The sequence below is a fragment of the Nannospalax galili genome, unplaced genomic scaffold (assembly GCF_000622305.1).
Source record: "Nannospalax galili isolate Female #2095 unplaced genomic scaffold, S.galili_v1.0 scaffold139, whole genome shotgun sequence".
In the NCBI taxonomy this organism is placed as follows: Eukaryota; Metazoa; Chordata; class Mammalia; order Rodentia; family Spalacidae; genus Nannospalax; species Nannospalax galili.
Window position 1 is genome coordinate 723984 of NW_008345884.1, and position 14820 is coordinate 738803.

The 14820-nt window shown below is 36.2% G+C and overlaps 1 protein-coding gene across 5 annotated transcripts in view; it reads right to left on the reverse strand.

Annotated features, from left to right (window-relative positions):
* Positions 1-14820, reverse strand: part of Lmbrd2 (LMBR1 domain containing 2) — a 73973-nt gene that overhangs the window by 19166 nt on the left and 39987 nt on the right. For all 5 annotated transcript variants that reach the window (XM_017800342.2, XM_017800341.2, XM_029567783.1 and 2 more), the window contains 4 exons: positions 14007-14104; positions 10789-10892; positions 9051-9097; positions 6304-6409 (listed from right to left, as the gene is read on the reverse strand). In XM_017800342.2, the coding sequence (XP_017655831.1) occupies positions 6304-6409; positions 9051-9097; positions 10789-10892; positions 14007-14104 (355 nt within the window). The remainder of the gene's footprint in view (positions 1-6303; positions 6410-9050; positions 9098-10788; positions 10893-14006; positions 14105-14820) is intronic.

Sequence of the window (14820 nt, forward strand, 5' to 3'; positions counted from 1 at the left end):
GCACAAAAGTCAACTCCAAATGGATCAAAGACCTCAATGTGAAACTGGAAACCCTGAAACTATTAGAAGAAAATATTGCGAGTAACTTACAAGAAATAGGTGTAGGGAAGGATTTTCTAAATCAGACAGAAGATGCTCAGGAATTAAGGTCACCAATCAAGAAGTGAGACCTCATTAAACTAAAAAGCTTCTGTGCAGCAAAAGAAACAGTGAAAAAAAGTGAAGAGAAAACCACCAGAATGGGAAAAAAAATATTCACCAGTGACATATCTGACAGAGATTTAACATCTAGAATATATAAAGAACTCAAAAAAACAAAGAATCGAGAAACCAAATGATCCAATTAAAAGATGGGCCAAAGCTCTAAACAGAGTTCTCAAAGGAAGAGATAAACATGGCTAAGAAACATCTCAAAAAGTGTTCAACATAGTTAGTAATCAGGGAAATGCAAATTAAAACCACCCTATATCACCTTACTCCAATCAGACTGGTTAGGATCAAGAGAACAAATGATACCAAATGCTGGCAAGGATATGGAGAAAGAGGAATGCTCATTCACTGCTGGTGGGATTGCAAACTTGTGCAACCCTCTATGGAAAACAGTATGGAGAACTCTTAAAAAAAATAAGAATGAGCCTACCATATGACCTGGTTATACCACTCCTTGACATATACCCAAAGGACTCATCCTATTGTAGAGACACACTTGTACAACCATGTTTGTTGCTGGTCTTTTCACAATAGCTAAGAGATGGAAGCAACCTAGGTGTCCCTCAATTGATGAGTGGATAATGAAAATGTGGTTCATATATACGATGGAGTTTTACTCAGCAGTAAAGAAAGATAAAATAATGAAATCTGCAGGTAAATGGATGGATCTAGAAACTGTTATACTAAATGAAGTAATACGGACTCAGAAAAACAAACGATGTACGCTCTCCCTCATATGTCGATCCTAGCATGAAATCCTTTTAAATTCCAGGTCCTTTTAATAAGATGATGCTATACAGCAGTCCCTTCTGCACGAAATAACTACCATCATCATAACTTCAGCTGAGCCTGATTGCTAACATCATCACAACTGGGCTTATTCACGGTTGTGCTCATTCATTAAAGGAGGGCCAAGCAGGGTCATTGGACCCTCACTGGAGTATCCAGCCACTCTTCCTAGCCAACTAAGCCTTTGAGAGGGAATTGACACTGATTCTAACCACTCCAACAGCTATCAAAATACCTGAAAGCAAACCCTGACTCCATCACTCTAGAGTCCAGCCTTGGCAGACAAAAGAAAAATGAAGAAGAACCAAATAGAGGGATGCTTTTGGAAGCCCTTGTCAAGAAATTCCAATGAAATCATATGAACATTTGAAAATTGCCCTTTTCTGACTTTTTTCTAGTTCTCTGGCTAGAACTTGTAATGCTAATTACTCTTGTCTTTACTTCTCCTTCACATCTCCTAGTCACAATTCAAGGACTTTCTTTTCCCCTTAGAGAGTTATGCAATTTGGGAGTCTTTTAGATAGAACCACTGAGGAGGTACTTCAATTGCCTCACCCTGCATCCCTGTTCAGCATGGAAGGAGCCAGAGTGGTTTGCGTCCCTATTCCCTATCCGCAAGTTGGGTAACCTCTTCAGAGGATGGTGTGATAAGAATAGGAGGTAGGAATCGGCTAGGCATTTAGGGTAAAAAGACTCCAAAGAAAAGTAGCCAGTTTCTTGGCTAAAAGTCAAAATGTCCTTGGGCCTCTTAGCAACGTACTCTGTTCCAAAGGCCAAAAAATATTGAAAGTATTTGGAAGCATGTATCTAATCCTTAAAAGATTTTAGGGTTACCTCTTCAGAGGGGGGGAATGTTAGAGTAGCCAAAAGCCCCATAAAATTAAAAGAAGAAAGAGTACATGAAGTTATCAGAAAAAAGTGATGGGGCAATATGGGAGGAGTTAGAGGGGAGGGGGTGGGCATGGATTTGATCAAAACACTTTATATTTATGTATGAAATTCTCAATAAATTATTTACTTAAAAAGAAAAAGAATTCCCAGACTGTTTAAATGATGAAACACTGAAAGTAAAGACACATACATAGTTCCCCAGGCACTACATAAAACTGCCTTTTAAGAATGCTTCATCTTTATAATGAATCCTTTCTCTGTGAACCAAGCATATGAAGAGATAGATCTACTTATTAGATGGTATACTGAATAAAAATATGTTTCTAGAATGCTCTGACATTTCAATGAAGTGGGTAAGTCTTCATCTAGATTTAAATAACAGCTACAAAAATACTATGCATCACCTCTCCAGAAGGATGAAAGAAAAAAAGGTTATGCATCCAATCAGCCTCTTTACTGTACTAAAAATCCTTAGCTCCTTGTTGGTAGAGTAACAAATGATATTTTACACTTAAATATTCCAAAAATAGACAGTCTGATAAGACACTGATCCAAAACAGTCACATTATAATACATCTCTTTAACCTTCATACAAATATAGCTTAGTTTTATAAGAGAAAAATTACTTGGTTAAGTGCCCTATTTGTGCATTTGCTTCTTTATGCAAAAAAGTCAGTTATATTTTCCTATTAGAAGAAACACAAGGAAAAAAATAAGATATTAAAGATTCTGAAATGTCTCATCATATCCAATATAGATGTTTAAAAAAATTATAACAGTTACTTTAGGAGCTGCTCTTCTAATATAACTGGAAAGTAGTTCTTAGGAATTGATTATAATTCCACCAATGATCCATGTTATTGAAAACAATGTCTATGATGTTACACTATTTTGCCTCATTATCTATGATACAAAGCTAATGTTTCAAATGTATGATTTTTCAGTACTACAAGGGAAATGCTTGTTGCAAATCTGTTGAAGTTAAACTGCTACTATGAAAACAAAGCAATATTATTTTACACTATAAAAAAATCAGATTAAAGTCATAAAGAATATAATAGAAAAAAAAAGAGGAAAGTTTCTTTAGCCATCCAACTAATCTAAGCTCAAAGTAGATAAGCTCAAAGTGTGAAGACTTATAAAATAAGAATCAGAATTTACATTCAACTATAGTATCACCACAATGAAGTTGTTCATTATTAAATCAAACTTCATTTAATTTCATAGTGAGTCTCCTTGTTTGAGCTAGAACTTTAAGGTATAATCAATTCAACTTGAAGAAAAACCTTAGTATTTGTCCCATGAAGTAGAATAAGAGCAACACTGGCCAACAAAAATAAGAGTCCATATTTACTTTGAAATTTTCTAGTCACTATATTAAAAAGTAAAAAGACACAGCTGAAATTAATTTATCTACAGATCCAAAATACTGTCAACACAGAGCCAAATTGCAAGTGCTCAGTAGTCACATGTCATTAATAGTTATCATTTCGGTCAGTACTGACCTAGAGAAACAACTCTCCCTTTTTCACAAGGATGGGATTTCTTTGTAAACAACTTAAATTATCCATAGTCTTGTTTTGGGAAGCTCAAGTAGCTTCAAATTCTATGGGGCTGGAGAGACAGCTCAGCAGTTAAGAGCACTCACTGCTCTTGGGGAGGACCTAACCTCTGTTCCCAGCACCCACATGAGGGCTGCTCACAACTGACTGTTAACACCAGCTCCAGGGGATCTGATGCCCTCTGGCCTCCACAGGCACTGCACGTGCGCACGCACACACACACACACACACACACACACACACACAGAATCCTTTAAAAAAAAAAAAAACCTCCAATTTTATAAGACAGTTCTTTTGAAAACATAAGGCGGTTATCTGTCATATATTTTTGTCATCTTCTCACTGCCCTAAATGTAAGCCTCCTCATTGTTTCTGTCATTCATTCATTCACCCAGAAAATAGTGGCTCTCTAACTCATTATTCAATGCCTTGTGCTTCCTCTTTAGCCATCCTCTCACATTCCCAGATCTTCCCAGATTGCAAATTCCATTCAATGGTAAGCATCTAGATCGCTTTACAGATTCTTTCTCTGTGTCCTTAGCTTTCTCCTATTTATTCCTTTTGCTTTTATCTCAAGTATCACCACCCTACTTTTAGGCCCTCATAATTCTTGTCTTCACTCCAAAAACAGACTTTAAAATTGCTTCTATGCTTGGTTTCTCTGAAAATCATGCTTTACAATGTCATTAAATTTATCTTTCTAAAAAACCACAGCAACAACAAAATCATGCTTCTTCCCAAGTTAAAATCTTACCTACAATATAATCCACAGTTTTGAGCAAGACAGTATCTGTTTCCAAACTGTCTCTGGGACTTCTCCTATCAGCTTCCTCATGCTTAAGCTCTAGTTATGAGGAAAACACATCTTCAGGTATTCTTTCACACCAGCGGACCCTACACTTACTCATTCTTCCTTCTAATTAAAACCTTCCTCATCTGACTAAGTCTTCTATCCTCAATGCCCAGCTAAATGTTCATTACAGAAATATTTATTATGAAAATCCTTTCCTAGAATAGAACTCTTTTCCCTTCTCCCATGTAGGTTCTTCAGCATCGGGTGTGTACCCTTTGGTAACAACTCTCATGAGAAGTTTATATCATCATTAGGAGTCTACCATTAAAATATTACTAACATTTTCATTCAGCTCCTATGTTTTATATAAATTCCCACCCTCTGGTGAAATTTCCTATATATCTGCATGCACATCATCCAACATTTCCACTACATTCTTTAACATACTAATTGATTATTTTCATCACTGAACTATCTGATAATTCCAGTATCTGAGGCACTTTTAGGTTTAGTATGTTGAATATTTTATATTTGAAGATGGCTCATATTTTACCTTCTTATTTGCCTCAGAATTTTTTGTTACATACCAGAAATTACATTTAAAAGAATGTAGAAGTTAAGATAAATGAGAGTTCTGTCCAGAATGTGCATACCTCACTTAGATGATTAGTGTCAAGGGACTGAATCAACCTAAGTGTATTTGTTCTCTATTATTGCTTTAGCTCCCTAAGTCTCCACAGATTTCAGTTTTTCCACCCACAGATTTCAGTTTTTCCAGTGATGGACTCTTACCTCGTTGCTTAGCTGGACCTCAAGTACAGATGGGCATTCTCAGTATTTGTTTTCCATCCTCAGACCATTAGCAGGGTCCCTATGTTTCTACTCCTCCAACAGTATACTACTGTTGTGTAAAAGAGTAGCTGGTTGGCAGAAGGTGCTCAGATTTTTCTGCTTCATCCTCAGAGTCAAGCAGAACCCTGTGCACTGAAGCCTTAGAGATGCAACTCCATCAGCAGTATGACATCTCCCCTAAAGATAAACTTTGTCTCCTATACAGTGCATGGTCCTAGACAAACACAGGTTTCCTAGAATCTTCCAAAGGAAACTTATTTGTTTCTGCCTTAATGCAGGTAAGTGCAATAGGGGAGGGGGGTTTCTTAATCTGCATCAATGGTAGATGACTTATGTCTTTATCAGTCCTTTACTAAATTATGAACATCCAGAGAACTAGAAATTTATCTATCACTGTATACATGTGAAAGTACCTGAATATGAGCTAGTCTCAATAAACAATTATAAAAATAACTAAATAACCTACATTAACGTATAAAAAAGTAAAGAAAAACATCAAGGCAAATAGTAGAATTAAGTATTTCTACAGGGACTAGAGAGATGCTCAGGGGCTAAGAACACATAACTGCTCTTGCAGAGGACCCAAGCTCAATTCCTGGGACCCACATCAGGCAGCTCACAACTGCCTGTAACTTCAGCCTCTTCTGATGCCCTCTTCTGACCTCTTTGGGCACTGAATGCAGGTGGTACACAGACACATACACATAATTAAAAATAAAATAAAAATATAAATTTTGGGGGCTAGAGAGATGACTGAGGGGTTATGAGCACTGGCTGCTCTTGCAGAAGACCCAGGTTTGGTTCTCAGCATCCACATGGTGGCTAACAACCATCCATAACTCCAGTTCCAGGGGATATGACACCCTCTTCTGGCGTCTGCAGGCAGTGAACAACATGGGTGAACTTATATACATGCAGAGAAAACACTCATATACATAATATAAAAATAAATAACAGAATTTAAAATCTCTACAGAACATGCCTTGGGAATGATTAGGTCAATTACATTCGCACACTTATAACTATTCATTTAATGTTCTTATTTCCCCTTTTTTGTTTATAATAAGGAATATGAGAGCGGTAAGTCACAGTAGACATATTTGTGAGTCCACAAAGGCATTTCTGGGAAGGTATGGTCTGTTCCTATACAGAGAAAGCATAAAAAATAAAATAATTTATAAGCAAACGAGATTATAAACTACTTACACCAATTTGTATTGGTATCTGAGAAATTTGACTCTTTGGGATCAGGATGAACATTTCTGTTCCTAGTAGAATCTTCTCTGTTGTGTCCATAACGTTCTTTCCATTCCTAGAAAGGAAGTTCAAATATATATAAAACAGAGAATAAATAACTCATCACTGTCAACAGATTCTATATAGAATATAACAATTTTTATCAGAAATTCACAAGTAATCAGCATAATTGTCATAGTGTCTTTAAATTCAGTTTTCATAAGCTTCAGTTTTGTTTTTTAAAATATTTTATTTATTATTTTTATTTCATGTGTATGAATGTATTGCCTGCATGTAGATAAGTGCACCTGTGTCATGCAATACCCGCGAGGAGAGAAGAGGCCGTCAGATCCACTGGAACTGGAATTACGGACAGTTGTTAGCTGCCATGTGGGTGCTGGGATTCAAACCCGGGTCTTCTGCAAGAACAACCAGTGTTCTTAACTGCTGAGCCATCTCTCCAGCCCAAGCTTCAGTTTTTAATAAAGACATTTTGCAAGGCTGGAGAGATGGTTCAGAGGTTAAAAGCACTGACTGCTCTTGCAGAAGACCCAGCACCCACATGGTGACTAACAACCATCTGTAATTCCAGTTCCAGGGGATCTGACACCCTCTTCTGACCTCCATAGGCACTGTACGACATGGGTACACTTACATGCATGCAGACATAAAACTAATTTAAAATAAAATAAAAAAGATTTTTTAAAGAAATCTTTTAAAAAAGACATCCTGCCAAATATGTTTACATTAATTTAGTATTCTAAAACTTCAAAAAGTATTATAACTACATCATGTGTATCTTGACTTTGTAAAAGTTGCAAGATGTTAAAACTTTCTTTTACTCAAATAAGCTACAAATATCATAGATCTGAAAAGTCACTTTTAATAGCAAATTAAAGTTGTATACAAACATAAATTAGACTATGATTCAAATAAGATTTAGGAGTCATCATAATAAAGACAATAAAATCACACTAACAGATTCTACATATTAAATTTATACAACTGAAATGGTCAACTGAAATCACCCAATTCAACCTTCTGTACAATGCAGGGACAGACTCATGCTTTTTGGTGCTTTGAATACATTGTATTTTATGTTTGAGCAGTCTATTACAATTTTGGTAAATTGTGGAAGTTACAAGTTCTCATAGATGAAATTTATTTCTAGTAACTTCTACTGTTTGATTCTAATTATGCCTTCTGAAAAAAAGAAAGTCTCCTTTATATATGGCATTCACTAAAATACACAAAGACAACTATCAAATCTGTTAGTCTTTATTTCTCAAGGTAGATACATCATATGCTAAAAATTCAGTAGTATAATAGTAAGTAGATTTTCTTCTTTTATTTTTTTTTGTTTTTGCTTTTATTTTTTTTTCACCCTCTAAGAGAAAGTAAATGGAAGACTGAACAGAGATTAATGAGGAAAATATTGTCATATTAGAAAAAACACAATTTAAAAAAATTTTTACTGAGAATTTCATATATGCATATAAGGTGTTTTGATCAAATCCATGCCCACTCCCTCCCCTCCAACTCCTCCCATATCTCCCCATCACTTTTTTTCTGATAACTTCAAGTACACTTTCTTCTTCTTTTTTTTTTTTAAAATAGGGCTTTTTGCTACTCTAACATTCCCCCCTCTGAAGAGGTAACCCTAAGATCTTTTAAGGATTAGACACAAGCTCCCAAATACTTTTGACATTTTTGGCCTTTGGAACAGAGTATGCTGCTAAGAGGCCCAAGGACATTCTCCCTGTCTACTTTCCTTTGGGGTCTTTTTACCCTAACTGCCTAACCAATTCCTACCTCCTATTCTTATCACATCATCATCTGAAGAGGTTACCCAACTTGCGGACAGGGAATAGGGACGCTGATGCTCTGGCTTCTTCCATGCTGAACAGGGACGCAGGGTAAGGCAATTGGAGTACCCCTTCAGTGGGTCTATCTAAAAGACTCCCATATATGTATAACTCTTATCTGTACGGGGAAAAGAAAGTCTTTGACTGGCGAATAGGAGATGTGAAGGAGAAGTAAAGGCAAGAGTAATTAGCATTACAAATTCTAGGCAGGGAACTAGAAAAAAAGTCAGAACAGGGCAAATTTCAAATGTTCATATGAGAGTCCACCGGAATTTCTTGACAAGAGCTTCCAAAAGCATCCTTCCACTGGGTTCTTCCTCATTAGAAAAAGCACAGTTTTAAACAACCAAAACTATTAACAGGGCTGCAAAAATCCACTCTGAATAGTGAGTGAATACATACCTTAGGCAAGTTAATGATGGATGTTGGACCCAAATGAAGTTACTACTAATGATTTTTTTTTTAATTTTATTTTTTATTTTAATTTATGTGAATGAGTGTATTGTGGAGATCAGAAAACAGCATTGGATCCTGTGGAACTGGAGTTACAAACGGTTGTTAGCTGCTATGTTGGTGCTGGGAATTGAACCCAGGTCCTCTGCCAAGAGTAGCCAGTGCTCTTAACCACTGAGTCATCTCTCCAGTCCTCTAATGACATTTTTAGAGTAAGTCTGACAGGGTACCTAGCATATGTATACATGAAAGCATTAAAAATCTTCTTCTTTAAACATGCATTCTATACCATTTACCTACTGCTTTTCTATCTAACCATTTATTCTAAGTAAGTAATATTCTTATGGTATTTTTGAGACACTGCACAATTACAGCAAATTAATAAAATATTGTACTTACTCTTCTTCGATTTTCACCTTCTTCTTGCCTTTGCCGTTTCCTTTTCTCTAAAGATAAGAAAAGTGGCCTCAATTTGGTATAATGTGGTTTTATTAGACATAGAGTAACTGAAGTAAGGGTACCAGACTATGATGACATTTCCTTTAAATTACTACAATACTGAAGGCAACAGGTTGTTAGGAAGGACCTTTGAGGTTACCTCATTACACAGACATGTTTCACTGTTTTTCACTAGAGATGGCTTTGTAGTCTGTCTACTTTTAATGAAAGAAAAGTTTTCCCTCATGGTGTCCTGAAATTTGCTTCTGTAACTTCTACTCTCTTTCATCGCTTTCTTTTAAACTATGTTTATACTTTCTTTTCTTTCTGTATAATTCTTATTTCATTTTACTTCAGACTAGATGCTCACTATATGGAGCCCCACTCCCCTTAAGACAAATTCTATAGACTCCTAATTCAGATTGTTCTCTAACTACCTTCCAAGTTATCATTCTTATAAATCTAACTCAGGAAGGATCATGATATGCCAAGTGAAGTCTAATTAATATGAAGACATAGAACTACTTATTAAATAGACACTACTTTCCTATGACAGACTATAAAGGCTATAGTAGATATTTCTGGAGACTGTGTAAGAACCAATGCCCCAAAGCCAAGATTATTCTGTCCATTCTTCTGTCACTTGAACATTAGTAAATAATCCATCAGTAAATAATTCAATTTCATAACTGGGTTATAGGAAAGTTCTGTATATTCTAAAAGTAATCATAGTCACACATCAATGATCATTACACTCTAAGAAAACAATCTGAATGATTTCCCACACAGTATCAAACTAATAAATCTTTAAGTTAATGAGCTTTATAGTTGTACAGAACTTGGCAAATATTTTTCAAAGCAAACACAAAAAACAACTCTGCTTGGTTTGGATCTTAAACATTCCTTAAAATCTTGGTCACCAGCCTATGCTGCTGTTGGCAGGTGATGGAGCATTTAGAAGGCAGGACATGGTGAAAGGAAGTTAAGTCATTGGGGGTGTGTCCTTGAAGGAATTATAGGGACCTTAACCCCTTCCAGTTGTCTCTCAGTGTTTCTACATGGTAAACTGGTTTCCTCCAGTGGTAAATTAGTTTATTCTCTGCCATGATATACTGCCTTGACATTGGTCCAAAATCAAGTGAACATAGATTGAAACATCAACTATTGTAAACTAAAATAAATCTTTCATCCTTACAAATGTCTCAGATATCTTGTCACAGAGACAGAAAGCTGATTAAAACAAACTCTAAGATCATAAGCGGATATTATCTAGTAACATGCATACTAATAATTTATGCTACGGAAATTTCTTAAACATTATAACTATGTTTTCAAATATTTTTAGGGGCTGGAGAGATGGCTCAGTGGTTAAGAACAATGGCTGCTCTTGAAGAGGACTCGGGTTCAGTTCCTACCACCTACATGGGTGTTAACCATCCCTAACACCAGTTCCAGAGGATCCCACACCCTCTTCTGGCCTCTGCAAGTATTGCACAATACAGGTATACTTACATGCCAGCATAACACTCATATACATAAATCTTAAAAAAGAACACTATCTATAGATTTTCAAGATAAAACTCTGTAGTAAATTATAAGTTTTAAGGTAGATTAAAATTATTTATAAATTATGCAAATATTACTTTCAGTCTCAGCACTTAACATCTTCCCTTTATTTATTTTAAAAGACAAATCTTACCTCGTCTGATTAATTCTTTTCCTTCATCAACTAAGTCTGATGTCATATCATTATCTCCCATGAACTGCTGGAAACCAAGCAGATTCAAACAACGGGTTCCCAAACTAATAAAAGTAGATTTTAAAGAAAATAAGCATTATTTTACTTGATAAATATTTTGGACAAATTGTTCTTTACTATTGTCATTCCCAAAGAAACTAAGTTTTAATATTAGTCATCATGTCAAGTTATATAGTATTATGGCTAGTCATCCTCAGAAAGTACTTATTTCTCCTTCGAAAAAGCTTGCGCACAGCCTGACATGAAAAGGCATATTTATATGGCATTATCTCTTAATATTACACTAATACTTTCACAAAACTTTTAAATGAATAAGCATATAATCAAGATTCAGCATTAGATATATAAAGCCTGCTACTCTTTCTTCTATCCTATTTTGAGGAAAAAGCACAAAATATTAGCTTTAGCATCAGTTCGTACTAATATTTTAATCTTATTTTACTTTTGTTTGTTTCTTAAGACAAGGTCTTGCTATGGTATCTTCCTGTATCAGCCTCTAAAATTCTGGGATTATGGACACATGGTATCATGATCAGCTAACCGTATTATTTGGAATTATACTCTTTTAGCTATTTTATTTATCAAAAAGCAAAATATAATTTTCTAATTTGAAGAAGGCATCTGATCCCCTGGAACTGGAGTTATAGATGGTTGTTAGCCACCATGTGGGTGTTGGGAATTGAACCAGGGTCCTCTGCAAGAGCAGTCAGTACTCTGAACTACTAAGCCATCTCCACGGCTCCATGTTAACATGCTCTTTATAATTATGAAGTAATACTATAAGCTTGAAATAAAAGTTAAGTTGAGAAAACTTACTTTATTAGGAAGCAAATTAATATTAATGAAATGTTTTTGTAAAAGCAGTATTTGGGGCACTTCATAGAGTACTTAATCAGTAAGAGAGGGCAGACAGACTAAAAGGGTGAGGGTACCTGAAACCTGAAAGTAAAAAGACAGGCTTCTAGAAGACAAGCACACCTGTCTTTGAACTCTTCATTTTTCTAATTTTTTGAGAATCTCATACATGTATACAATGAAATACGATCATATATACCCTCCATGTCCCTCCTCAAACTTTTCCCATACCCCCTCCAACACCTCTTAACTTCTTGTCTTTTTTGATAACCCACTAAGTCTGATAAGTAGTGTCCATATATGCATGGGTGTAGGGCCATTCACCTGAGGATGGGAAACCACCAGTGGCCATATCCCCAAAGAAGATTCTCCCTCCTGGAACAGCTATCAAACTTCCAATAGCTCTTTAGTAACAGGTAGGGCCTAGAGATCACCTTCATCTGTGCAGGAATTTTGGTTGGTTTGATCTTGTATAAGTCTTATGTTGGTAACCACAGCTGGTATGAGTTTATTAGTGTAATAGTTTTAACTTTTTTGAATCTTACCTCTGTGAAAATTTTATAATCCTCTCTAACACCATAAAAAGAACAGTCCATAGGCCTTCTAAAAGTAGGGGATAATTTCTCTCCAGCTTCATATGTACCTCTTGAGAGAAATACAGGACAAAACCACTTTAAGATTCCATCTTACCCCAGTCAGGCTGGCTAAGATTAAAACAAAAGATTAAACCAAATGCTGATGAGGATGTGGAGAAAAGGGAATGCCCCAATTACTGAGGGTGGGATTACAAACTCACTATGGAAATCAGTATGGAGAACTCTTAAAAAACTAAAAATGAATCTGCCATATGATCCTTGGCATATACCCAAAAAACTCTTCCTACTATAGATACGTATACATCCATGTTTGTTGCTGCTCTTTTCACAATAGCTAAGAAATGGAAACAACCTAAATGTCCCTCAACTGATGAGTGGATACTGAAAATGTGGTACATTTACAAAATGGAGTTCTACTCAATGGTAAGGAAAGATGAAATTAGGAAATCTGCAGGCAAATGGATGGAACTAGAGTGAATACTAAGTGAATTAATACAAATGTAGAAAAGCAAGTGACGTACGTTCTTCCTCATTTGCAGATGGTAGCACCAAGATATATGTGAGTATATATCCTGCTGTAACAGCAGGAGCCAGTTAAACAGAAAGGAAGCATGGAGGTTAAGGCTCGTGGTAAAGAGTAGAACAGGGGGGTAGAGAGAATACTAATATATCTCTCAACTCTTACCAGCAAAGCTTCCTCATACAACAAAGTGTGACGCACACAGAAGGCCACAACTGGCTAAGTTGAAGAGAATAAGAGACTGCAGAGTGTGTGTCCCAGGACAGAACTCCTATATTAAACCTCACCCATCCACAGCTCAGGGACCATTGTGGAAGACAGAGAAGAAAGATTGTAAAAGCCAAGGTTGGTCCATGAAAATAGGGAAACAGAAGCTTTCAGGCCACTGGAAACTTGCTCATGTGAACTTGTGGCAATGGTGGCATCATGCACAAGACCTATGCCAACTCAATCAGACAAGAACCCAATGTGGAGCAAGGAAATGGGTGGCAGGCCCTGGCCTTAGCTTGGGAACTGTTGGAGACTGATTACCTCTGGGTGAGGGAGAATAGATATTCTTTAAGATCTCTAGATAGGCTGACTAGACTCCAGTGGATGAACTTGCACCGAAGGATAGCCGGAAAGGACTTTATATGACAGAATGTATGAGGGCCGGCGGGGGGGGGGGAGTGTCTTTGGGGACCAATAGATGGGGATCTGAATTTGATTAAGAGCTATTGTATGAAACGCACAAAAACTCAATAAAAAATTGAAAGGACGAAAAACAAAAAACCGTTCCTCACTTGACCCTCTGTATTGGCTATTATCTGAAACATTTAGAAACCCAGCAATAATTACAGAAAACGTTCAAAGTCTAAATTATGTTATTGGAAAGAAGTTAGGCTTGAAGGGATACTGTAAACTATGCTGGTTGTCAATGTCAAAGGCCAGGACTTAGGAGCTATAATCAAACAATTAATCTTATCATTTTGTAGCCTAAATATGGTAATAGAATAATTCTCCTTCAACTAGCTCTACAGAGAGAACCTGACCCAATCATTCAAAAAGTCCTTTCAAACTATCCTAGCTCTTCCAAAACCAAAATAAAACAAACAACTAAAACTAAGCCAGTAAAATAGTTTTAAGGAAGAAGGACATCAAGATCCAACTAAGAATATGAAAAAAAAAAAAAAAGCAAAGTTTCTTACCTAAAATAAGTAGCAATGCAGAGAATTACCACCAACATAGGATAATATATATAGAATCCATCTGCAATAAAGGATAACACTTTCATGGAACCCATAATCTGAAGAGCAAGAAAAAAGTTAAATCAGCATAGTTCTATCTTCTCATTCCTCTGCATCATTAGAAAATTTACCACAGAGTTAGTATCTATAAAGTAGAAAGTACAAGCAGTATAAATTTCTTTTTTAAAAACATTTTATTATTTATATCTTGTGTGTACCGGTGTTTCATCCACATGTATGTAAGTGCACCCATGTCATGCAATGTCTGCAGAGGTCAAAAGAGGATGTCAGAGCCCCTGGAACTGGAGTTATGGATGGTTGTTAGCTTCCATGTGGGTGCTGGGAATCGAGCAGCACCCACTAAGCCATCTCTCTAGTACTAGTATAATTTTGTTTTTTTGTTTTTGGTCTTTTAAAGACGGGGTCTCCCTGTAGCCCTAGCTGACCTGGAACTCCCTATATAGACCATGCTGGCCTTGAACTCACAGAGATCCACCTGCCTCTGCTTCCTAAGTGCTGGAACTAAAGGCATGTGCCACCACACCTGGCCTCAGTATAATTTTCTTAAACTTGCTTTCTACTAAGGTTTTCTTCTAAGGAAATCTAATATTTTACAATTATTGCCCCAAATTAGATACATTAAGACTATAAATTAGATACATTAAGACTATATATATGAATGCTAATGCTACTATGGGGCTGGTTTTTTGATACTGCTCACCTAGGTAACCTATATGGAACAGACTTTTTTGTATAAGAAAAGTAAAATCACTTT